Source organism: Pogonomyrmex barbatus, unplaced genomic scaffold, assembly GCF_055798465.1.
Source record: "Pogonomyrmex barbatus isolate J1 unplaced genomic scaffold, ASM5579846v1 scaffold14, whole genome shotgun sequence".
Lineage (NCBI taxonomy): Eukaryota > Metazoa > Arthropoda > Insecta > Hymenoptera > Formicidae > Pogonomyrmex > Pogonomyrmex barbatus.
The window spans coordinates 3,784,730-3,812,706 of NW_028297110.1; the positions used below are offsets into that span (position 1 = coordinate 3,784,730).

Sequence of the window (27,977 nt, forward strand, 5' to 3'; positions counted from 1 at the left end):
CGAGTTAAAATGTGTGTGAAAAAGCACAGACGCTCAATTAGAGTGTTGATGTTCGTTAACAGAAGAGTTCGTTAACTGTAGTGTACGACGTGCTACATCTGTAAATCCAAGTATATCCATTAACACCAACACGCGCTTTGCCAGCGACTTATCGCGCCGGGTATCATCGATCATCGCGCTCTTAAGCGTTGTCAAAAATAAGTGTATCCATTAACGAATAAAAGCAATTATCCTTGAAATATCAGATTATGTCAATTGCATTATGCATCGAAACCTATGCAATCGTAAACGCGTTTCTTATTACTATTATCTAAATAACAATGATAATTAATTTCTAATTAATATTAATAATAATTATTTAATATTAATTACGTATTTATGAAGTATCATTCTTGGAAAATTCTACTATATTAATTCTATTATATCATCTATCAATTTTATTGTTAAATTTAATGAAGAACAATTATATATATATATTTTTTTTAAATACTCTAAATAAAATAATTTTTATTCTTTTAATTCGTTTTTTCTATTAAATAATAATTTAATAGCGTGGTCATTCTTTTTCATCACAGCAATGTAAATTTTTAATTTTCTATTTTGTCTGCAGAATTTACGATATCTTTTTCACAAATCTTGATCCGAATCGAAATTATATTTGCAATCATAATTTAACGTCAGCAAAGATAGAACATAATTAAGTTGAAATATTTAAGCATAGCATAACAGGATTCTTAGCTTGTTTCTTGAATTAAATTTATGCGGTAATAATTTATTCCGATATCATTCATGATGCGCCAACTGAAAATATAAACTACATCCGGTACCTAATATTGCTTATGTCCGCTTTGAAATTCTAAAATTAGCAATAAAACACGTATCTTCGATGTTTACGCAAAAATGCGACATGCATCCGAAGAAAAATATTCACTCTGCAATATACGAGTATATCACAGTACGAGGAAATTCCGAATTCAAGATATATATTTGTAGAGTATCGTGTGTTGGATGAAATATAAAAACAGCATATTTGATTTATATATAATTTTTATATAAGATAGAAATATATTACTCTCTACAAAACTTAAACAATATTTTAATAATATAATTTACTTTTAATAATATAATTTACTTTACTTTTAATAATATAATTTATTTTATTTTAATAATATAATTCTTTTTCTTTACTAAGACCATTGATATCAAAATAATATTATATATAGGAAATTAAGTTTTCCATTAAATACAAACAATTTTGCATAAAATAAATTCTTTTTTCTCTTCAAAATTCAGAAAATGGCATGTTACTGTTCAATTAATGACTCAAGTATCCCTTCAGTTTCTATTGACTTTTGAAAAAGTTAAAATGCGAGCAGTCACTTTCTAAGTATCGTTAATCTACGATGCTTTTTTGCAAAAAAGATTATGATATTGCATTCATACTAATAGCCAATGGATTCTAGCGACTGGTATAAATAGACTAATTCTCTTTAAATGTCTCGTAGACGTTTCTATGCCTGCAATAAAACGCTTCCTGGAAACACTACTGTATGCAAGCTTGAGAATTCTTTTATGCATTAATTCGAGTAAATTACACGTCTAGATAAGACCATCAGTATGAGATTGTCGATGTATGAGGCTTATTGTCGCAAATCGCAAGCACTCTGTCACGTACGGTTCGTATCGCAACGGCGTCGTAAACTCGTGCACGCGTTCCGGTAATTAATCTTTACGCGATAATATATTCAGGCTCATAAAAATGAAGGGTATAAACGCGTGTAAAATGCAATCGGTAATCGATGCTTGTATGTGACACCACGACCTGCGCCAAATAACTCTGATCGTCCCTATCGTCTTTATTCCTCATCGTTTCTTTGCTCCTCTTAACTTACTGTGTAGCATGCATTAACATATCTCAGCTCTCTACGAACCGAACAACAAATCACGAATATTTATTTGATAACTTTTTTCTTAGATTCTTAAAAATTTAAATTTTTATATAGATAATAACTAAATATTAAAAAAAAAAAATAATATTGCTAAAACAATATAATCGAAATATTTGTAAAAATATGTATATGTTATTAAATACAAAAGAAGTAACAAAATATAATTATAATTAATAATTTCATAGCGGTAAACTTTATTGATGATATTCATTTATTATAATTTTAATATTAACATGTGTGGGGGAAGTAGCAATATCACACACACACACACACACACATACACACACACACACACACACACACACACACACACACACACAACGCAATAATGTATTAATGTCAATTGTGATTTCTTTCAAAGTGTGAAACTATGTATAATTAAGATATTATAATTATTTCTCAATCGATGATTAATATATATTACGTGCCACGATCGCAAAAAGAAGCATATACTTCGAGATAGCGTGAGAGTTACTTTAATTCTGTATGCTACCTTGTTATTAACTACTCTTGTACCACATTTTTATTACTTTTCTTATAATTCTATACAAGTTCAACATTTTGTAATCGCGTGCTCCCATTCCCACAATCCTCTTAATGATCCTTTTGACATGCTAAGTGAAACTATAATGTTAGAACGTGGCACGCAATCTTGTTTATCCCAGATAATTTTTTTTAAATTTATACCTATTTAATCGATCGCATTAATGTTAATTGAGTTTGTAAGTTGATCTTCCAAAAATATTATTAGAGAATTATATATATTGGATGTATCATTTCGTCATAACCATTATTTCTATACCTGATAATTTTATCTCATTAATCGCTTGATGAACAGCGATTACGATTTATCGCAGTATCAACATTATTGTTATTTTAACGACATTGCTTTCCTCGCAAAATTCAGCATGTTCTGATTACATTAAATCTCTCCTTAAGACGTTCATTAACATCATGTACTTATGTTCTTGCATTCTTTATAGTCCCTTATAGCTATCTTAAGACAGCTAAGCGATCATATATGCATTTTTTTTTTTTGTTAAGAAATCATAAGTCTTGTACGCTTTAAGTGTCTTATCCGTGGATACTAATCGCATGCTCATAATAACACAGCTATGCGAGATCCTATCATTATTGATTTTCTGAGGTGGCAAACTGCACTCAATTGATGCATTTCTGATCATGAAGAGAGCTATGCTCCTAATTAAAGTTGTCCCGATAAATATGCAGAGATTGAACTTGAATTTTTTAGCGATTTTAGTTTTACGATCGTTGATTTAAAGCCGTAATCCGAAGCCGCGTAGACAAAACCAAATAAATCATTGTAAGAGTCGAAAACCCGCATCTCGATTACATACGAATGCAGGAAAGAGAGATTCAAATTCGAAGAAAATTATAGTTTGTCGGTAATCTTTTGATTTTTCATGTAATTAGATACTGATATGAATCTTATTTCTCCGGACGCCTGTTGACGAATGTTTTCTTCAGCTTCTCAGTGTGATTTTAAATTAAAATTCTATTTAAATTAAAATTTTAATCAAATGATAAATAATTATATTATTATTTGATGTTTTAAAAATTGGAATAATTTTGAAAAAAATCAATTACTTTTAATAACTATTATCTAACTTGTCAATTATTAGCATTATTCATATTAAAATCGCAACATCCATATTGACAAATTAAAAAATTAATTTCAAAAATTTATATTTAAAAAAAAATTGTCTATTTTCTACAACTTCCAAGATAATCTCTATATTATTGGATTGACATCTATTGATATCTATCGACATCTACTGTACGTTCAGTGTATTAAATAGTAGTAATAGTGATAACTAGGTTAAAAGGTGTGCAAATCGTTCCAGTAAGTCGATAAGAAATCACAAACTTGTGTGAGATATTCACGTCTTGCAGAACCACCCGAGTAAATAACGTAGCCAGCATCTTGCCGATCTTGCATCTTCGCAATGCAATGGCGTTTAATCGCGATGACAGCAACACTTGGGTGCGAGGAAAAGTAAATATGATAAGAAACACTTCTCAAGCCAGAATCCGGTCAATGATCCATAAAATTAACTTACGTGATTTCTCATCGATTAAAGTTAATTTTAAACGCTAATTTTTAAATTACAAAGAGATAAATAACAGGAAATAATAATAAGTGTTAAATACATGTATTGAAAAAGAAATTAACGTTTAACTAGACGTTACACATATAAGAGATGAAAATATTATATATATAAAAAACAAAAGTTGTAATAGAATTTTATATAAACAATTTTTTAAATCTAATATCAAATATTAATATTCAAAATATTATGTAACACGGATTAAAAACAAAATAAATAAAAAATTCTTGAACATATTTTTGCAAAATATATATAATATTATAAATATTTCCAACTGTATTTTTTCATCAGAAAGTGATACGATAATGAAAAGATATTATCACAAAATATATATATATATATATATATATTATATATAATATGTATAATTTCAAATATTTTTATATAACTTTTAATTTTTATAATGTATCTCGCGTTTTCGTAAAAATAATTAATAATAAAAGTTTTATCATTAATAATACATAATCTCTCTAAATTTACAGCAATTTACGCGAATAATTAATGAATATCTTATGAATACATTAAATATAAGTGCTATATGTATATCTTGAAGGTATATTCTTAATATTTCTTAATATTTTTTTTACTATAAATTCACGCTTTCCTACAGTTGTCATTCCATTAGAGTAAACACAATCGCAAACGTGGAAACTCGAACGTGTAACTCGGACGTAAAACTTGCAAATCTACTCGCTTTAATTACGCTACTTTTTACGCGTCGCGCTCGTCTTATTATTTCGCGATACTAGCAAAAGGGATTAAGAGAGCAAGGGATTAAGAGAGCAATGAATTACCGCGTTGAACATCCTGTATTTAGCGCGCGTGCCGCAGTTCGTGTCCGAGTGGAAAGAGAAAGAGAGAGAGAGAGAGAAAGGGAGAAAGAGAGAGATCGCGATCGCGTTCGTTTTGCGATGCGGGATTGTCACGCACGTCCTTAATACTACGCGTTGCGTACGTGCTGGCGTCCCCGGCAACTATTGAGAAATTAAAATGATTACACTGTGTAAGCACGTACTCCGTCAGTACGGAAGTCGGTACACGAGATGAGCAGCGCCGTCTATCCCTATAAGTTGAACGCTGTGAGCTTCTCTCGCCGAAGCCGAAGAAAATTAAAAGAGGAAAAAAAAAAAAAGAAAAAGAAAAAAAGGGAAAATCGATCACTCGTTTCCCGATAACTCATTTCATTTACCAGTCCCGCGATCATTATTTCAGACACGGCGATCGTCTTCGCGATGCGTCTTTACGTCTTACTATGCTAGATCGTGTCACGCACGTACTCTTTAATATGGGGCCCTATGCATATCTATGGAGCAGCTTAGAGGAATTAAGATAATTACACTAAACGCGTATACTCGACACAGAATGATGCGGCCGGGCCCCATCAAGCACAACACGCCTCGCATTTCTCTCTCAGGGAAGAAATGGGTAAAAATTCGATCATTCCCCCGAGAACGCATCTCATTTATCGATCGCGTCGTTTTGGGACATTACGCGAGATATATCCGTTCGCGGGATCGAACATCGTACGCCATGTCGCAGCAAATGGACGCTAAAGACAGGCCTCAGAAGAGGCCCCGACGCGTAATTCTCGATCGACGACAAGGTTTATCGATAGTATAAATGCCAATTCGTCGATGTTGCATGTCTCTGTATCGTCTCGATCTTTTTGCGCTACGACTTCATTCATCAAAACCAGATACGAGTAGCCCGATGAGACATTGAGAGCTCCGAGATAAGTGTCATGAATTACGAGTCGGTTGAAAATATGTATTCATCGCACCCAAGATTGTATCATTAGGGGAAAAAAGACTCCAATGAGCGGTAAAGATTGACTACAGATTGAAACATTTGAAGAACCTGTTTCTTATTTGCCCGATTATACACTGTTGTATTCGACAATTTATATTCGTGTTAAAATACTTATAGCGTTATAATCAATGCATTTATGAGAAAATAAATTTTTTTGTCAGTTAATGTTAATGATCGCTTTTATATATCTTTTTCAGCCATTTTTCAAAGGATATCGGTGTCGAGAGGACAACTAAGGATCCAAGGAATAGCGACCTGCATGTATCTGTGTATGGATGCTTGCGGTCTACCTTACGGTTCGGTAAGTAAAACTTTTTCTTTAAAAACCTTGCACGTATCATGAATACACCGTAATTATATCTCTTTATCTACTAGATATGTTTATCTTTTATATATGTTAAGCTTTTTTACAGATTCTTAATATAAGATAATTCATTCACTCACCGATACGATGCGCAGCAGCGGAGTTGTAACTGCGTTGAACTATAAAATACAAATATATCCAGATTAATCCAGCGCTCACAAAGTATTTAATTACTTTAATATATTATTAAATAATCATTAAAAATTTTTTTATTTAAGACTTCATAATCTTTAAAAAATTTTTTTCAATTTTATAAATACAAGTTTTATTGATTTAAGTTTTATATATAAATAATCCATTCGATTTAAATTTCAAACATGTTTGAAATATTCTGACACATAAATATTATTAATATTTTTGTCAAATATTTTAAATATCTTTTAAAGCATAGAAATTCAAAAGTATTTTGAGTAAAAATGTTACTATATTACAACAATGAATAGTAGCATATGAAATGCTTCACGCGACATGCGGAAGTAAATAATTAATGCCCCAAATAACAAATAATGAATAAATTATAAATTACTCACCCTTGGGTTGCCCCGCCGTCACCCGATGCCTCCTAGGCCTCCACCTCCTCTCAGTCTTCTTTGTTGCACTCACACAATTCACTCACCAAAGTACTATTAATTACAGTCACGTGCGTAATAATCATCGAAATACGACGATCGCATGCTGCTAATTATACACGATACGCACTCGATTCTGTTCTCTGTTACAATTAATGTATATTTTTTTTCATTTATTATTACTCTTCTTCTGTATAGAACATCTAATGAGAAAAGAAATTACGAACGTCTCGCATAATCGATATAAAAAACGAATTTTGAACAACGCGGAAAGTTAGCAAAATCGCTAATATCGAAATTCCAAATCCGTTGTGTGATCGAAAGATATTAAAGTATCAACGCGCAATAATCTATTGTTACCATACTATACATTATCTATTACGACTATAATTGTTAAATATGTATCGCAATATCGCTAGTTCGAATTAATAATCCACGCGAAACATTCGTTCCGATAACATCTACGCATTTCATACATATCAGTAATCGTGAGAAACAATTAATCGAGCTTGCATATTGCTGATCGTTCATAAGAAATGAGTCCACGCATCTCTCGATATCGATCCAATTAAATTTTCGAAGATTACAACGTCACGCTCAAGGCGAGCAATGTGCCCCTTCCCGTGCAAGACTCACGGACGAAATGATAACACAAATGGTAACCGTGTGTTTACGATGTGGTAGTATTTGGATAGCGGCGTAACGATGGGACGGGCAGCGCTCGTGCGGCTTTGTTTATCTTCGCATTCTTCCCTACGTAAGCATAGCGGTCGTGTTATCATTTCGTTGGCGAGGCTCGCGCGAGAAGGACGCACATCGCGTTCGCGGCAGGACAAAATACCACGTATTTATTTTCGCGTGAATTATCGGTGTGATAATTTTTCGATCTAGTCTTGAGAGTTTTCTCATTAACGATTCATATCGAGATGATTTAACTTGCGCGCTTTACTTATTCGTGTCTAATTAGCACAATTGTAATTTTACTCGATGTTTTAAAAACTATCATGTAACATAAATTCGACATTTGTATAACGGTCTATTAAAATCTTTCGTTTGAGATTCGTCTTTTACTTCGACTTGCTAATCGTACCTTCGTGCGATCGTACTTTTTTCGCGTTTGATAAAATGTATGTAATAATATAAGCGACGTGAAATATCCTCCGCGCAAATGTAATAATCAGATCGTTAAACACGAGTAATAATAATCGTATCTTCGTGAAATTATATCATACATGTGTGTATATATGTGAATATGTGTGGGCAACAAAATTCTGAGAGGAGGAGGAGACCTAGGAGGTATTGAGCGACGGCGGAGCAACGATGAGGTAAATAGTTTATTAAATATTTATACAGCAACAATTAATTTTTTTTAAATAAACATTATTTCGAGCGCTGCTATAATTTGGATATATTTATATTTTATAGTTCAACGTCTTATAATACAACTCCGCTGCTGTACATCGTACTGGTGAGTGATGAATTATTTTTTATTCTAAATTAAGATAATAGATGTGAACAAAATAGATGTATCAAAATATCCAATCATATTTATTGATTTGATTTTATAAGTATTAAATTTAAATTTAAAATAAAATGAAATTTTATGTGGAATCCATTATTTTGTCGTAAAATAAAAGTTTCGATTTATATATATATATATATATATATAAATCGAAACTTCTTTTATTTTACTTCTTTTATTTTATGTGAAATCCAATATTTTGTCATAAAATAAAAGAAGTTTCGATTTATATATATATCGATACTCAATTTTATAAGTTAACATTCTTTTATATAATACGCGCATATGTTGAATATATTTTAAAATAACATATAAAATAGAAGGGTACATTTTTTATCTTACATATTTACATATACATTTTAAAAATAATAGATAAAATATGTTTTTATAATTCAAATCTTACTAAACCAATTTTATTCATTTATTCCAAAAGTCAATGTAGTTGTAAAAAAAATAAAATATAATGTTACGTTTAGACCTTTTATAATTAAATTAACAGCATTGCTCTTACATCTGTCTGTCTTTGTATCATAAAAATATTGTTTATTATATCTCCTTTGTCGCATGCTAATTTCATTCCGATCAGAATGTGAATAAGAATAAATAGAAAAAGGAGCGAGAATATCGGATACCGAAAAATGTGCCTTTCGATCGATGACTGCTTATAATCAACCTGTTCTCCGCATGCTCGTTCTTTTGAATCTGCGAAGAAAAACAATGTTATAATCACATCTTTGGTGGTTGTAATTTGATGTTAATAAGCGCACGAAAACTTCGATCATTTTCACATCGATACACATCGATGCGAATCAAATATAAAATTCGAATTTAATTGCAAAGCTTTTTTATAAGCATCATGCAACCTTATTTTATATTAATGTGAACTTGAGTAAATATATTTATTGGATTCCACAAAAATTCATAAATTAAAACAAAAACCAAGAAATCCTGAAAGTAAGATCTATTCCACTTCTGGTTTAATTAAAAGATGCCGAGATTAAAGCTGAGATTAATTAGATTTGAAATTAAAAAGTTACAAGTGTCATACTTAAAAATATTAAATTACTTTTGAAGAACACTTTGCAAATTCACTAATATTAATAATATGCGAAGGGTTGTAATAGTTATTTAAGAGAACATTTGTAATGCCATCAGCGCCACGTTAATGCACGTAACTTACAATTAAGTAGTCAATTATGCGATAATGCGTTAGCCATGAGAATCTGTAAAAAATCCCTAATCAAATCATTTTCCGGCTATAAAGTCCGACGCTGATTATCGATATCCTTGCAACTTTTCTGAAAAATTATAATAAAAACTCGAGAAAAATTTTTTATTACTCAGTCGACAACAACTGTAACATTCGCACTTAATTATGGTTCGTGACTTCATGAATATGAAATGTATGATACAAACTCGACGAGTTAGATCTAGAATTTGAAAAAAAATTGACAACACACAAGTGTGGCGGAAGAGATACGCGTTTCTTCTTCAAAAGCTATAAATCGATTAAGAACAGATGCGCGATGTGCATTCAAATCGTCTGATTACGGCAGGTACAAAGTAGCATTCTATCAAAATTATAGACAGAAAGATGTTTCATGCTAGGAATATTAAGTATGCATCAACTTATCGATATTTTTATAATATTCGTCCTTCACTTATACAAGATATCTCAGAAATCGACTTCATCGTAATTGCGTACACTGGAAACAAAACTAAGAAGAAATAAGAGTGAGTTCATATTAAGATATTAAAATTTAAATTATATAACAATTATATTAAATTATATAACATTATTCACTGAAATTTTTTAAATAAATTTTTAATTAGATAATCAGATATACAATAGATAAAAATTATATATGTATATAATTTTCATTTTAAATTTTTAATAATTATTTTTATATCGGGCAGCAATATTGCTGAATCCGGTTTGTTTTTCCAAAACAAAATGAATATGATAACCATTGCTACATAGCGATTGATATTCCACGGATCAAAGGGCAAAAGGGTTGTTAACATATTGACCGTAGCTAATGAATTATGTCCACAAAAAATACCGAAAACGTTGATCAAAATAAGGCTATCGATGTTCATAAAGAAGATACGGTTAGTTATATAATTAGTGAACTAGACCCTTTTTATTAAATGATTAAATAGTTTTATATTGAAAGATTTTCCATAAGATCAACAAGATTTCCTATAAGATCAACAAGATTTTCAGAAAATGTTAGCAAAATATTAACTCAATTAATAATCATATCATATAAGGTAACTAATTACTATATATAAAAATAATTTAAAAATAAACATTTAAAAATAATTATAAAAAATATACAAGTATATAAAATCACGCGTTTTTAAGAAATGCTAGCAAAGTTGAAATAATTAATTGTCAAAATTAAAATTATATCTATCAAAAATATTTAAAGACTCTAATAATTAGAATCATTTGTCTTGTATAACACGCGATGAAAAATCAACAATTAACGCATCCTTGTAATAATTTGATTTGTACTATTTCAAGAATCGATGCTTCGTTTCAGTATAGCGTATCGTCTTATTTGTGCCGGGCATATCTGCGTGCATGCCGGGCATTACCTCTCTATGATTAGATTGATCTGCTTTATTTCCTGTTTACACTGCTCCAAGTGGTAGATAATTAAAGGATAAAGGAAATCTCATGGCTTTAGATTCATTTCACGATGTACGCGTGTTCACATCTAGCGTGGAATCGGCTTCCTCCCATCCCGCTTCTTCAAATCTGAGAATACTTATAAAGGCAAGCACATTAATAATACTATAATTTTGATAGAATGCTACTTTGTACAAACCTTTTTTTTTTCGCTTCTTACACTTCCAATCACAGTATGATTTTCCACGAAATCATACCTTTATAATTCATACGTTGAGTATCGCGTATCAATAGATGCTGCAGGCAAAAATTATAAACTCTGTGATTGTGAACGAAGCAGTTCACAATCAATAATTACACTCAACCGTTATTACTTTATTCTACAATCCCTTTAATTATCTAACTAATTATATGTAACAGCGATTTTAAAATTTTGGCTCAATACGCATGACACAGAAAAATTAACTCGTGCGTATATTTTTAAAACACTTAATAAAATTTCTAATCCCATTTAATTTTTACGAGAACGATTCAAGTAATCAATGCGTATTCTAATAATTGTCTTGTCATAAAAATCACATATATTAGACGTAATTGACAAATTGTCGATTTAAATCTCGCGAGTATCGAAATTCACGTGTAAAAATTTTTACGAGGTGCAATCTGATCGTGTATCCACATCTAAGTATAAATATAGCTATGCATCGAGAGACGATTCAAAAGATATCCTGGCGCGTAAAAAATAGATATCAACTGTAAATTGTCGATTCTCGTATGGTTTTTTGCTCGCGCGCGTGGGATACTCAAGTGTGTCTCAAGTGGAACACACAGTCGAAAAGGATTTAATACCACGATGACATCTTCGAGAGGCATATTCTCTCAGATCTGTGCGACACGTTTCTCTGCGTTCCCGCTGTTTTACGACACGGCTCGCAAAGGCACGGGGAATCCCCCGTCAATCTTTTCGGAACACTAAAATTATCGGCAAAAAATCGAGCGGAGTTAACAAAAAAATCAAAACTTTCTCGCCTCGTAAGATGCAATTGGTTGTCTTCTATAGTTATACACTTTTTGTGGGGTCATCATTTAAATGTTAATTCTAAGATGGGATAAATTGTTAAAAATTAATGTCCTAGTAAATTAAAGATGTTCTACGATGTTCTTGGTTAAAATGCCAGATTCTTCAATGAATTGAAAATTTCTTGTTAATGACAATTTAACAGTGAACTTATCGTAGTAATTTTTATTTTTAATATTAAATATATTTAATATAATAATAAAAATTTAATAAATTCCAAGTAAATCTCTATCAAAATTGTTATGAAAGTTATATTATTAAATAAGCACATTTTCCGTGAGATATTTGTTAAAAAAAAAAATCTTAGCACAAAGCAAACAAAAAAATGTGCTGCAATAAGGAAAAGCAGCATATTCGCGCCGTATTTTCATAGAGGATAGTAAAGCCGAGGAAAGTAGAATCGAATAGAGGAAAGTAAAATCGTTAGCATAGATGGAATTAATAAAAGCTCAGGAATCCGAACGTTGCATCGCGATATAAAGACGTAAGTAATTGCCTGCGCGTCGTATCGAGGAGAAATAAAAGCGGAGCACGATAAGCAGGCATTTTCCGTGCGTGCATCCATAAATACAGCTGTATCGGTTACGTATACGCATTGGGACGGAATTAAAAAATCGGAGCGGGGACGTGGTTTGAGAAGGTTTGAGAACCGTCGCCGCGTGCTGCTTTGTCGTGGCGAACGAAGTAGCAGAAGAAGCTACTCGCGGAATGTGAAACACTCGACGGCTAATCGGAAGCGTGAAGTACGAAGGGCAGTTTGAGAAAGCCGGCCGGCCGGCCGGTTGTCTGATTATCGGTTTACCTGGCCTACCAGATGCAAATGGACCACTCGGAACATGCGGAGGAAGTGCTCGCCGACGCAGCAGATATTACGTTAGGTCGAGAATAGATTCGAAGGTCGTTCAAATATGCGTTGCATCCCTTGATGTCGTCGTCGTCGTCGTCGTCGTCGCCGTCATCGTTGAACACGTGCTCGCTGCGATCGAACATGTTCGTATAATCGTTCCTTCGGAAATATGAATAAATTTCAACATTGTAATGGTAAGGATTATTGAGAGCAAGATTCTGAAATATCGAGATTTTAATGTATCCAATCGACATACGTTTAAAAGTTAATCTAATCGCCGGATCGTTCATGTGCGAAGTAAAAGGCATTGAACGAAGAAGGTTGATATAACGAGGAAGATTTTGAATCTCTAAATTAATGGATTTTCTTTATGCGAATTAATAATTTGTGAAATATGATATAAATTTGTACGAGCTGTTTTTTTTTTTTTTTTTTTTCAATATGAGTCTTTGAAATTTAAGTCAATTTTTCCATAAATTCGATTACATACTGTTTTTTTTAAGTAACTTTTTATTGTATTAGATATCGTATTAGATATAAATGATAATTATGATTCAATATTGTTCTTGAAAAAGACATCGAGGAAAGTCAAAATAAACAATTAAATTTTTGTTATCTATTCAAATATTAAGATCTTTAATAGTGAGTCAATAACTGATTTTTGTATCAATGTATTTGAAAATAAAAGAATAAGTTACATCTAAAAATTGCAAAATAACCTCTCTTGGAATATGTACGTAATGCAACTTCGTGCTGGACGATCGCTGATCGAAGAAGCTTTTTTCACTACTCTTGGTATTATCAGAACATTAATAATTGCACTTGATTGGCCGCAGACAAGATGATCCACGAAGTAGATTTCAAAGAGCATTGCACTTCTACCTGATTGCAATCAAGTTCTCGTACAGTTTCTGCTACATGGTTGCACGTAATATACATAATGGGGTGTCTTTATTGTGACGCTCAAGAGAGAGAGATCTTGAAGTCTATATTTTATACCCGTTATTAACCATGTTATCAATTTTTTCATCAAAATACATAGCAGTTCTAATCTAATATTTAATACAATAGAAAATATTGTACATTTGAATTTTTTATTAAATTTAAAATAAATAATCTTTTGATATATTGTTAAATGACTACTGATTTCATTAATATTTTTATACAATGTTGCTTCCGTTTATAAATAATCTATTAAATCTATTACATTTATAATCTATATAATCTGTTAAATCTAATCCATTCAATGCTTTACTTTTATTTATTTCAAAAACAATATTTATATTAACAGATTATAAATAATATTTCTAATATATCAACATAATTTAAAAAATAAGTCAGTAAACAATTAAATTCTTCGGAAAAAAGCTTTAAAAAAATTCAAAAATGAAATTAAGATTAAAAAGACTAAATTAGAACTAAAAATCAACATTTTTTTATTAATTATTGGATATTAAATTCGACCGCAAATACGCACATGTTAAATAACAAATGAAAATATAAAAATATTCATCAAAAGATTTGAATCAACAATGTAGTATTAGCATTGTGTAAATCAAGCTAGCTATCATATGAAGTTTAACGAAACAAGATTTATCAATCACAGCATGTCTTCTTATTAAAAATATACGGAGATCGTTTTGTCTTTTCGTACATGTTTCATCCTTATGAATAATTTTGACATGGTCGGTTTAAATCCCTAAGGCAACTTACGCCCATCTTTTCCCTCCTCTAAGAGCCTAAACGACCGACGCATCGCGTTTCACACCTCACCGGCAAATTGGATCCGGTGAAGTCATGTCTACCAATATCCTCGGCGTCTTTTTGCGGTTTAAATCGGGGTCAATTTGAAAGTAAAACGAACTCTCGCGGCGGATACTCTCTCTTTCACGCGGTCGATCCCGAAAATTCCAATCTAGAGATGGACGTAAGGTCGGTACCTTTGATGGCGCAATCACACAACAAGAGGCGCCATTCCACGCGTTCAGAACGTTAAATATCTACCTTGTTATCAGGTATTCGTTTTTTACTGCCGTTCACACGCTCTGACACGGAGCCGAATGACGTAGGACAAAAATAATACCATATAAAAAGATGACGGAGAATGAGATAAAAATTATGAAATGCAATGATGTGCAATCTTAAGTCAAATAATAATTTTAATATATAATATTTCTCTTGCGATCTCGTAATCTATATTTTTATTTGAGATAATAAAAGAACAGAAATGACGAGTACTAATAACGCATCGTCACCGCTATTTCCATCTGCGTTTAAATTTTTTTCTCAACGCTTCTTTCCACCTCGCGCATCTCGCGAACATTGAAGCAGTCGATCCTTTTTTTTTTTTTGCGTAAGAGCAGGTTTGCAGCTTGCACTTTGCATGTGCAGAGTCGTCTTCACACCGCTCTGATTCGCCCTGCGGGTCTCCCGAAGATCGCTCGATAATGCGAAAGGCGCAACGGTGCCGCTCGATTCGGAGCGATCCTATCGAGACTGCTCTTGTAGATGTAGGAAATAATTAAACGCGTCCAGTAAATAATTTGACATTTCTAATTGCTCTAAAAAGACACTCGTCACACTATGCGTTAGATGAGAAGTTTCGCATGATCAGTACGAGAATCGATGATTAAAACGAAATTAATTACACGTTAATTGAAAAAAACCATTGACGATAATGAATACCATTAAAATGATCTTAAGATTATTCTCCGATTAATTTCCACCTGTATACATTTATATATGTGATGAATATTTCGTCTTTTGGTGATTAATATAGAATACGAATATGCGTTGTCACATTCCGGAATAGACGCGAACCAGCTGCTGGAGATGCTGCGCGTGAACGAACAGATCGAAGACAGCTCGCCGCTAATAAGTATACCGCGCAGAATTATGAAATGCCACTAAGACGATATATCCGCTAGTTATTATCGGTTGTGACTCTCGTGATGATTGTAGAGCTCGACTTTCCAGAATGCGGTGTACGGAAATGCACGACTGCCGGCTCATTATGTGCACGAATGAAATGCGTAATGGATATAATAGTATTCAAGAATCACTTGAACCAGTTTTCGCGAATCGCTCATTATTGTTGTACGAGTCAGCTGTGATTATTATGACAGGTAGATAGATAGATATTCCTCGTGAATTTGTCGGCACGTATTGACACATGCGCACTTACATGTAATATTAGCATATACGTGCATATACGTGTATAATTATATATATTTATTTTACTTTGAATTGCATAAATATAAAATATAAAATTCTTAAAACATAAGTAATGTGCAAGACTGAATAAATGTATAATTAATTAAACTGTAATTTATAAATTTATTTAAAAAGGGGAAAAAAGGTGAGAAATAAAAGATTGGACGGGTTTTATCTTTTCTTCATATAGGATTTAAAATTTTCGTATTTAAGATAAAAGACAAATCATGAATTTATTTTATTTTCGTTTTCTTTATATATAATTTCTGTTCAAAAATGTATATGATTGTAATCAATTTCTAAATTTTGTGGTTTTAAATAAAAGACTAGCCAGAAAAATAATATAAAATACGATTGAATTTTAAATGAATCTGAGATATTCCATAAAAGACTAAGTACTTAGATGATTTTACAGTAATTTAGTTATTACTCGGCACCTGCCACTTTAAATACGCTTTTTTTCTTAAATTCTTGCACGGAAAATGGTCAGAGAAATAAACGGATAAGTACGAATCAATGCAAGGTATCATTATGGAAAGAGAAGATACTCTCTTCATGATTTTCTGAGAATGGGATAGGGAATATTTATAAGCTTGTAATTATGCAAAGACTGAGAATCTGCCGGAAAAGTAACAAGTTGATAAGAAGAATGTCGATTGTTATTGCAATGTGTAGAAAAATCTGGCTATACTTCTGCTAGAATCAATCATAAATGAAAAAAATCTAGAAACTATTTCTTAAATAATATTTCTTAAATAATCTATTATATATAATTATATATAATTTATATTTATTCGTAATTCTTGTCGCTTGTAATTATAATATTATCAAAATATATTATCATAATTTTTTGAATATCTTTTTCGTCATAAAGTAGGTTGCGTTATAAATTATTTTAATTCTCTTTTCTTTTTCTTGTAAAGATTACAGATTTATAATTTATTTAAAATTAAATTATATTAATTAATATTTAAATTGATTTATTTTTAATCTATAAATTGATTCAGAAAGTTAATATATTCATAATATGAAAGATAGATCAATTAATGTCAATGCAAAATGGATATCAAATTCATATCAAACTCATTATGTTAACGAGCTAACTGTCAATTATAACGTTTGAATAAACTTGGCATTATATATGGTGGAAGGAAAGAGTGTAATGCCGAGCAAATAAATCCGCGATGCGCTTTGCGTGTTGCGTGAAGATTGCGCTATTTTAACTTCTTGCTAATAAACAGGATGAAATTTGCGTTAAGCACTTCGCGGCGCGAATTTATCTCGCGCATCTCATCGTATTCGCGCGCGTGAAGAAATAAATCCGTTTTCCAACAAGGTGCATCAATAAAAGTAAAATAAAAGCAATAAAAAAGTTACGTAATTAAGTCAACTTTAGTAGCAGTACTTATTCGTATTGCGACTTCTATCCTTTTGCGAAATTATGATAAAGAAACGAAACAAGAAATTATCTTCTGAATGAAGATTGCCGCATCTTAAATGTTTCAAGTTCTTTTGCATCGAGATAAAGAGTTCAAGGTAATACATTCACACGATTGAACACGATAAATCTTTATACGAACTCTCTTTTCTATCCGGTGTTTTCGCGTTTATAAATAAAGAAAAAAATTGATAAAAAATCAATTTATTTGTATATTTCCTTATTTGTATAAAAAATGAAACGCCACTTTTGTTTTGACTGCATGTATTTTCTTAATTGTCAGATATATATTTTTTAATTTATTTATAATATACCTTTATTCATTTTTTCATGAATCAAAATGAATATTAATCTTTTCTAAAAATTCAGTAAAAATTCCTCATTTATTCGATTTTATCTAAAAAGACTGGCTTCAACTGACTCACTTACTTAAGCTAAGTTATGAATGATTTTGATATGAATTGTAGAAAGAATCATGTTATGCTAAATTATATTATACAAAAATTGACTGTAAATTCGCCCGCATTCCTGTTGATAAGATCTTTACGATTTCATGCATAATTATTACATAAGCTTAGCAGCTTACGATTCGGAAATCCGCCAGCTAACTTTGATCCTTGGCTGATTATCGTTTGGTACATGATACGTCTGATCTGAAAAAAGAACAAATTTTGTTACGTATGTATATATTACATAAATTTAAAAAAATATTTAATATAGTCTCTTTAAAAATCTATAGATTTATTCCTATTTATTTACTCAATTATTTTAATAATAATAATAATTTAATCAATTTAATTTGTCGATTTCATCCGCCAAGAAATGTAATTTTCGGGTACATTACTCTGTTTATGTAACCAACAAAGAGTTACAAGCAATAGCTGCTACAAGATAAATTTACAATTTCGCCGGAGGGATTGGTATAAGCGCCACGCTTCGTTTCACTAGAAAGACAGCTGTCGAGGTCCATGGTTATTGTTTAAGCAAACGGAAAGTTAGAAATAACTACGGGGCACAATTCGTATTATATCCGCGCACGAAAATCTAAATAAAGCGCAGATCAAAGTCGATGTGACATGACATAATGCGTTACTACGATTTGTTATAAAAAATTATAATTCTTTAGTCCTCTATTTATTAATATAATTTATATGTATAAGGCTATTTGTTAATATGTTACGCATTTATTTACGTTAATTATTAATATGTAATTTTATCAAAGATATATTTAATTTATATATATAAAAATTAAAAGTTTATAGATATTAAAGATATTAAAAATTTAATATAATTTTACCTAAGATGGCGAAGTAATCAAGACTTTGATTTAAGCATTTGTGTATGTAAATCAAGTCAATTCATATAAATTCGATTCAGGAAACTCTTAGAAGGAACATCGCGTCGTAACAAGATACTATCGGTGCCCGCGTGGTTGCGGCTGATTTCCACAAGAAACGAAATACGCCGGTTTCGGCTAATTATCTTAAATACTTAATTTGTACCCCGTGGAATCCGAGGAGTCTCACAGCTTCAAAGGCGGATCTCGACAAATGGAAATCGAAGGTGTACGGAAATCGTGTCGCGAAGAAATCGCTGTAGAGATTAGGTTGGATAATGCTTAGTTGAAAGTTTAATTACACGAGCGCGTGATTATTCGAGATACCGATTCACGCTTCCGACATTTTCTTTTAGACTAGAAATTTTGTTAAGAAGCAAAATACGATTTCCCCTCACACCGCGCAGAAATAAGCACACATTTTAAGAAAAAAAAAATATAAAAAAAAATAGATAGCAAACATGAAAAATATATTGACATTATTCATAAAAAAATGAGTAAGATGAAATTGGTACGTTAATTTGCACGAATATATTGAAACTTCTATATGAAATAATATGTTTAACCTGAGATTCTGCTATCTACTTCCTGTATCACTTTGAAATCATTTCCCGCTCCGAGCGGAGATGCTTATCGTTGTCGTAAAATAACCCGTTGTCAGACTTTAAATCGGATTATGCCGTCGTTCCCACGCAGACCAATACAGATCAATGCAAATATCCGGCACGAAGTCACCGGTATCGAACAATCATCTCTTTCTATTCCAGTTTATAATTCAACTAATTAATTGCAATGCACAATACAATGACTCTCTACTATAAACATTTATTCGAGAATATTGTCAGGAAGCATCGCGCCATTCAATAGACCAGTTGCATCAAGTTTACACAATTAGCATATTTTATCTTGTAACATAACTCAAAAGAGAGAAATTGATATTTTATTTGCAAATTTTTAAGGAAATATGTCAAAAAGAGCTTTAGCAATTAGTACAAACATAAAATAATTTTAATAAATTTTTCAATTCTTTGAATTTTCTCTTAAATCACAATTTTTTCGGAAATTTGATATTCTTATAAGAATTTTAAATAATATTTCAAAAATTCTATCAAAGAATTATTCAAATCAATATTGATGAAAAATTGTTACCAGTTTTTACACATAAAAACATGAACATCATGTATTTTTATATTTATCGATCAACAAAGTTATTTTTGAAATGTTAAAAACTTTAAAACTCTTTGAAGAAAAATTCTATCAAGTAAATTCTATCAATTATATCAAAATTCTAAAAATGAGGTGCTAACTTCATGAAGATCGTAGATATCCATTTTCCACTTTGCAAGTCCATAATTCGATCACCCTGCGGCCTCCGCTCACCTCAACCGGCTATTCGCATGAAAGACTTGATAACACCTGGAGGTAATGCAAAAGGTGCAAACATCATGAGGCAACCTCATTCACTTTTATTTTAACGACTCTCAATTAGATTAGGTGCACTTTATTTTTAGATAAAACAAAGTGCACGATACTTATACTTTAATTTTAGAAACTGATATATACTTTTTCATTCACGCTTCCGATATTTTCTTTTAGACTAAAAATTTTGTTAAGAAGCAAAATACGATTTCCCCTCACACCACGCAGAAATAAGCATACATTTTAAGAAAAAAAAAATAAAAAAAAAATAGATAGCAAACATGAAAAATATATTGACATTATTCATAAAAAAATGAGTAAGATGAAATTGATACGTTAATTTGCACGAATATATTGAAACTTCCATGAAATATGATATCAGTCAAAGTATCCTTCATTAATTTACTGGAAATATTGTTTCTGTAAAACAGTTCTGTAACAGTATTTATTTTATATATCGATTAGATCTGAATAAGAAACAAAAAAAAAGCAAAATTAGCATTCGACATTCAGTGATTTATTCGTCTGATTTATTCAATATCGAATAAATCCATTTCCATTAACGCAATTTCTATGAAAACACTTTAACATCGTGAACTTCAGTATCGTAAATGGTTTCCACGATCGATACGTTTTCTTCGAGGTTGCTCAATTTCGTCGATGTCTGCTCTCCTCTTATCCTCCCGATCTCGCGAAATGTGAGAAACTCCATATCGAAGTGGCAAAGAGGAGAGCAAAATCGCGAGCGTAACGAGACGAACAGGTCGCCCACGCAATCGATAAGTAGAGCTGCCACAGGGTGTCTCTTGATGAGACGTGATTCCAGACCAACCTTTACCCATCTTGCGATAGATAGTAGACGTATATAAATTAACACGCGGTTAAAACCAACCAAGTCTGAGATAAGCGAGAGACGTTGTAGCGAATTCTCAGAGCATTTCGAGCCTCCTTTCTATTCGCGGTCGGACTGGACGACTCACGATTCAATAAAATCGAATGATTCGAATAAATAGCAATAAAGCTCGCTAAAGGTTTGTTCCCGTTGTCTGTTCTGCATTTTATTGCCAGTGTTCGATTACCATTTTTTTTTCGTGTCCATGCGTAATGTGAAACAAAAAGTCTGAAAAGAATTGCCGATAAAATAATATCAATTTTGTTAAATAAAAATACATTACGTTTACTAAAACGTTGTATGACTATATAAAAAACAATTTTATTTTTATTTTAAATTATGTAACAACATCAATTTCATTTTAATTTAATTTATTAATATTTTATTTCAATGAATTGTTTTTGATGTAATAATATGTGTCTTCATCTATTTATTTTTCAAAATAAGAAGTTCGATTTATATTCTAATTTTTATATAAAAGTGAAAACAAAAAAATTTAAGTTAATATAAAAATAGTTTAGCAGTGTATATGATAATTCATAGACACGGACATTTCTGTTCTGATTTGTATAAATGACCATATATAATGAAAGTCTCAAAATGATCGCATTCAGCATATAAGAATTCCGAGTTGGTCGAAAGCGATTCATGGATCTTGTTTTTAAACGTGGAGCAATGTCAAACAACAGCAGGGGGTTGTTTCTCGTAGCTCGGCCGGCTTTCAAGTTTAATTAGCTGCCGGCCTTATCGAGAAACAGGGTGTCACACATAAATACGGTCCGGGTGACTCCAGACTCGTTAATCCCCGGGGTGAGTCAATTCTTGGATTTTCTTCTCGCAGCCTCTTTTTTACGATTTCAGCGCACATGTGCTTCTTTCACGTGACGATCGGTCGATGGAAAACCGATGTTTCTCACTCTGTCAGTCAGTTGTGTCATCACACAAAGTTGTAGACACGTAAATTCTGAAGATGTCCCAAAAGAGATTCATACAACATGTACTCCGTTACATGATGTTTTTATACTGTCTTTATATAAATAATTTACGATTTATAAAATATCTGAAAAAATTATTTTCTATTTTTAGAAATTTATTAAACGTCATTCTTACTTACACAAATTATTAATAATATTTGAAATTTTTCATGATATTAAATATCATAAAAATGATATTTCAAATGATGATATTGGAAATATGAAAATTTAATAAAGAGAATATGATAATTATTAAACAAAGAAAATCAGATTGTAATGATAAATTTTTATAAATATACAAATGAATATATCCCCTTTAAAACCCTTTTAAAACGACAAAATAAAAGACTTTATTATCAGTCTATAAATGTCTATTGATAATTTGAACAAATCTTTAGAAAACGCTAGTAAAATTTACTGGTGAATTAATACCTCATCTGAGTAGTCATAAAATAGAAATATTTTTAAACATGAAACTAAATTCACATAGGTAGATATAGATAAGGTAATAAATAAAATCTTGTATCTTCGTAGGCATATCTCCAGCAGCAGGTTTTAGTAGAATGTATCTATCTTCAGCTGTGTTTTTACGCACATAAAACACGCATGTAACATGCGCGTAATCGTGATGCATCTAGATCCATAAATTATATCTCAAATCAGATTTTTATTCTTTTAACTATCACGATCATTATTTTAAAAAGTATGATCTTGAAAAACGGATATATATAAAATATATAAATATGTAAAATATATATATATATATGAATAGGTGATAATCAAAATGAATTTCGACGTCGACTTAATATTTGAGTAAGAGCTCATTCCATTAAAATCTGTTTTAATAATATGTTAAAAAAATAAATGTGTCATCAATATTCTTTCTGAAATGCGCAAATAAACGGAACGACGGTGATGATCCAAATAGCATTCAAAACCTATCGAAATCTCGCGTTTGATTCACCGGGATAAAAGATTAATCCGTGAGAGCCGTTTTCCCCGCCCATCGCGGTTCAGTTCAGTTTGGGATGAAGTTCGATATTTTATCAGCATCCAATCTGGGTGTATTCTCGTTAAAATCGGACACGGCGCACGTCCTCGTCCGGCCCCGTCGTACATCAAGCGCGATACGTGCACCCACAATCTCCCCCCCCCCCCCTCTGTTGCCCTTCACCCCCGTCCGTGCGCGCACGACACACATAGCTCTTTCTTTCGGATCGTCTTCTTCTCGTGACTGGTCGTTACAACATAATTCAAGTCGCCGACACGAGCACAAATATTATGATAGACGGCTGTTTATGTACCGCGTATAGGTCTGTGTCGGAAGGTGGAGGAACAGAAGTTTTGAGACAGACTCGCCCTCGAGTTCCATTCGAGTTCCATTCGAGATCTCGTTTGGGCCGAGGAGACAACATGAGATACCTTCTCGTCGTGGCGGCAACGACAGTGGCTCGTGGGTGATCAGTGGGCGTTCGGAATATCTTTAAATAATTCAAAGGAGATGAACTCGTCTCGAAGGCATTCGTAACTCTCACTCTTGCTTTTCAAATTCTCAAATGTTCATTTTATAAGAATTATTTTTACAATTGTAGGAATAGCTCGCACGCGAACGAAATGGTGAATATCAACTCTCTCTTATCAATAATACTCATGACATAAAAACATAATGTCGACGTGATTATATATACCTTCAAATATAGAGAAAAATGAATATATCGAATAATATAGATATAATATATTGATAGCCTAATAATAATCGAGGAAATGGAAAATTCAAATGGAGTAATTTGATTTTCCAATTGCATCTTACTGATAAAATTACTAATTTTTTACAATTTTTTAAATAGGAGAGAATATTTAATATATTTTTAATGAATTTATATGTAATTTAATGGATTTAGCAAATAAATTTTAGAAAGTTATATATTGTTTCATTATATAACGAAAAGTATCAATTATTTCATTTTTTCATATGTCAAATATATAAATACTGATTTTATGCAAAACATTGTTACTTTGATACATATCTCTGATTACACCTACGCACACCTATGCACACATTGATACGTAGGTAATTATATTATCGAATGAATCTTTTGAAGCCTCCTTAACGCATTATTCGCGAATAACAATCCAGACATTTCGCAGCGGGATACTCATCAACTTCATCTTGCCGGTTAATGTTAAGGAGACAATCCGACGGAAGGAGGATTATCCGACGTCACATCGCTAAAGAACCACTGATACTCCCCTCTGACAATGTATCTTCTTGTAGATGTCGTATTTCGCATGCTTTACAGTGTAATTTGTTGATATCATCAAAACAAGAAAATACACCATGACCCAACAACTGTCCGTGGCTACAAATTCGAAGATCCAATTCGTAAATCTATTTGTCCGGACAATGGTAAATGATAGCGCGATATGCCCCGAAATAGCCGTTATCAAACAACAACCGTTATCGAGAAATCTTTTATCAGAATTATCGATTCCATTCGAGAATCATCGGTCTCGTATATTTCGTATTTAATGATGAATTTTAGAGGCACTAAATCATCGTCCATATGAAACTTTCATTTCCCATTTCTTCTCTTTTATTTCCATGTAAATTAGTTATTTTAACGACAAGTAATAAAGCATCGACCATGTGCTAAATTCATTCCTGTAGGCAAAACGAAATAGTTAATTCCAAGATTTATTTCTTCCATTTAGAGACTTAAATCTTTCGACCTTTGATACCAATATCTATCTGATATGCGTTTCGAAATCCGGAAATACCGAATATTCATCTTTACTATAACTTGGAATTTTCGCTAAACGAAATTACAATTTCTACATCTAGCGTTTTAATGTAAACTTACCATGATTTGTTTTATTATATAATTCTGTTGTATATAAAATGTGCACATTGAAAAAAATAAGAAAAATGCGATATTGACAATAGCAATATGCATTGATATTTGTATTTGTTATTTTTCATTTATCATGCATTTAAATTTATTGATTATTTATTGATTATTTATTTATTTTGTTTAAAATAATGAATATCATTTATTATAATGATAGAAAATAATTTATTATAATGTTCTTTATTGCTCGAAAATAAAAAGTAAATTTTTTTTAATAAAATAAAACCAGTATGTCAAATCTTGAAAGAGGCGATAGAAAGGAATAATAAACCTTTAAAAATTACACAGTGAAGGTGTTGAATAATAAAAATTAAGCTTTTAATATTTCAAAAACCGTTCCTTCGTGATATAAATCTTCTAGTGTCGCAAATGGCGTGATCACTGTGGCATATGAAGAAATTAAAGATTCAATTCTATAATTTATGATTATTGGCATGGCACGTGTAAATCGTTCCTTTGAACCGGTCTAATAACGCAGTAATTCGCTAATTGGATTAGACGGAACGCGTTTCTCTATCGACATCTTACGATTTACTATACGATTAGAACATCATAAATAATTTCTATCTTGGCGGTATCTTTACTAAAATCGAATCGACCGTTACATATATAAAAATGATATATATTTCTTTTTCGGTTACCTTTAATTATACTGGCTGAAACATTCATTTCATGAAAGAGAGAGAAAAAAATAACAAATGATGATAGGTATCTTAAAAAATTCAACAGTCTAAATTACATTAGTTTTATTATATCATATTAATATTAAATTAATATGAATATTAAAGGAATTTATGGACAAATTATTTAAAATTACTCACGAAGTGAGATCCTAAATCTTATTGGATGGAAAATTTGCAAATCTAATTTATCTACTTAATAGATCGTCTTTCATCATATTACCTTTGCTATCGAAAGCTAGTTGGCTGTATATGATGTCTTTCATTTGATTTTATTATCAACCAATGAATAATTTCATGTAGCATTCGCACTGAGAAATTTGCCCTAAGTATTGATGTGATAATAGTGCCATTATCACATCAATATCGGCCAACGTAAAAAATGATCAGCGGCACTTCTAAGGCTTTACGAATAACTGGGTCCATGTGTGCAAATATGCGTGCACACTCGATGACTCTTAGCTCTGCAATTATGCGATAAAGGATTGTACGTAATTCATTATCACGACACAACCCTAATTATTATCGTCAACTCGATTGCACCTCGTTAATTGCACGGAACCGAACAAAGCACCTGCTACTCTCTCAAATTACATCTTTCGGCGTACGTTGTTATGCATTAAATACGAATAACGCAACAATTTTATATGTTAAATTGAAATTAATACAAAGAACAAATAAAACATCTATCTTAGACTCTATTTATTTTTTTCTTTTTGATGCATGTTTTATAGTTATAAAACATGTTTTTTATTAAAAGCACCAACATATGTCAAAAAGAAATCTAAAAATTAAATATAAAATGATTACATAAAATATAAACAGTTTTCACTCAGAAATAGATATGTAAAATTTGCGATATGAAATAGGTTATAAAATTTATACTAATCAATTAATTAACATAATCAACTTTACTACGCAGAGTGTTTTGTAAAATTTGAACAGTTTTTTCTTAGATTGAAACAGTTAATTTTGACCAACTGTCCTCTTCACATAATGTCTAGTCTTCAATTGCAAGAGACAAATACGTGTAGAAGAGCGTGCGGAAGCACCTCGTTTCAGAAGACTAGAATAGAACGACATTCGCGAAATAGTTAGGCACTTAGACAGGTCTCTTTAATAAGTGCACGCAACATGTGTATGATTCAATCTTAACCCCGGTCGGGAAAAAAGTCGCATTGTTCGCAATTATTAGCGACGAGTTATTCGCATTTAAGAATGCGGTTAACTCGTGGATCATCGCTAAAATGTCACCTATCTGCGTTCGCGAACGAAGTACGTGATCATTTGACGAGGTGAAAAACAGATATATACGCTTGTGGTAATAGCATTAACAATTTGTGCCATGTAAAAAGCGATCGTCTCAACCGATAATAGGAACAAGAAGACATACCGTGATGTTAAAGCGCATCAGTAAAGATAAAGATAGGTTCGCCATCCAATTTGCGATTTTACTAAAAACTGATAATGATAGTAATAATAATGATAGTAGGTAATACAAATCTAAATACTAACAATGAGAATATTTTGAAGGTATTTTGAAATTATTATATAAAAGTGTTCCGCAATATTTTAAAAATATTTTCAAAGAAGCAAAAAATATTCCAAGGAATATTCTAAGAATTCTTTGTTTCTAGTTATTTTAGAAAAAAAAATTAGATAAAATTATTCCAAAATATTCTTAAATAATATTAATGTTTGCATTTTTAGAAAGACTCTTTATATTTTCACTGTATTATAAAAGTAGTAACATATCAATCTGAGACTCTCAAGTAAATATTTCTTTTGTAAATAACATTCTGTTTTATATAGCTATAGACCAAAGAGTTAAATTCCGTGTCCATCTGACGAAACATCCATGACATGAATGAGAAATATAAATGATCTAAGAAACGCATTGTAATGTAATAATAATAAATTATCCGTCGTACGAGAAGAACAAGTAGCCAAGTCGTAAAGTAGCAAGGTAGTTGCATTCTTCTGGCACTCTTTGCAGCCGCCGTTCTCCATTAGTTGTTTTGTTTCTAACGAAATCATTATTTACTACAACTTCGCGGCGCTATAATTGGCGTCACACCGTTAAGATCATCTGCGATCTCTACGCATGGAACATTCACTCGCTCGATGATTAGAGGGCATTCGAGAAATTATATCCAGCGATTTTACACTTCCTTTGTAAAATAATATAAAAATCACCCAATTAAATAATAA

The 27,977-nt window shown here is 31.4% G+C and overlaps 1 protein-coding gene across 8 annotated transcripts in view; it reads left to right on the forward strand.

Moving 5' to 3' along the window:
• Positions 1-27,977, forward strand: part of LOC105424460 (uncharacterized) — a 142,909-nt gene that overhangs the window by 105,072 nt on the left and 9,860 nt on the right. For all 8 annotated transcript variants that reach the window (XR_016138447.1, XR_016138451.1, XR_016138450.1 and 5 more), the window contains one exon: positions 6,085-6,188. Coding sequence is in view for 1 of the 8 variants with exons in the window: in XM_089073242.1 (XP_088929368.1) it covers positions 6,085-6,188 (104 nt within the window). In the remaining 7 variants the exon portion in view is untranslated. The remainder of the gene's footprint in view (positions 1-6,084; positions 6,189-27,977) is intronic.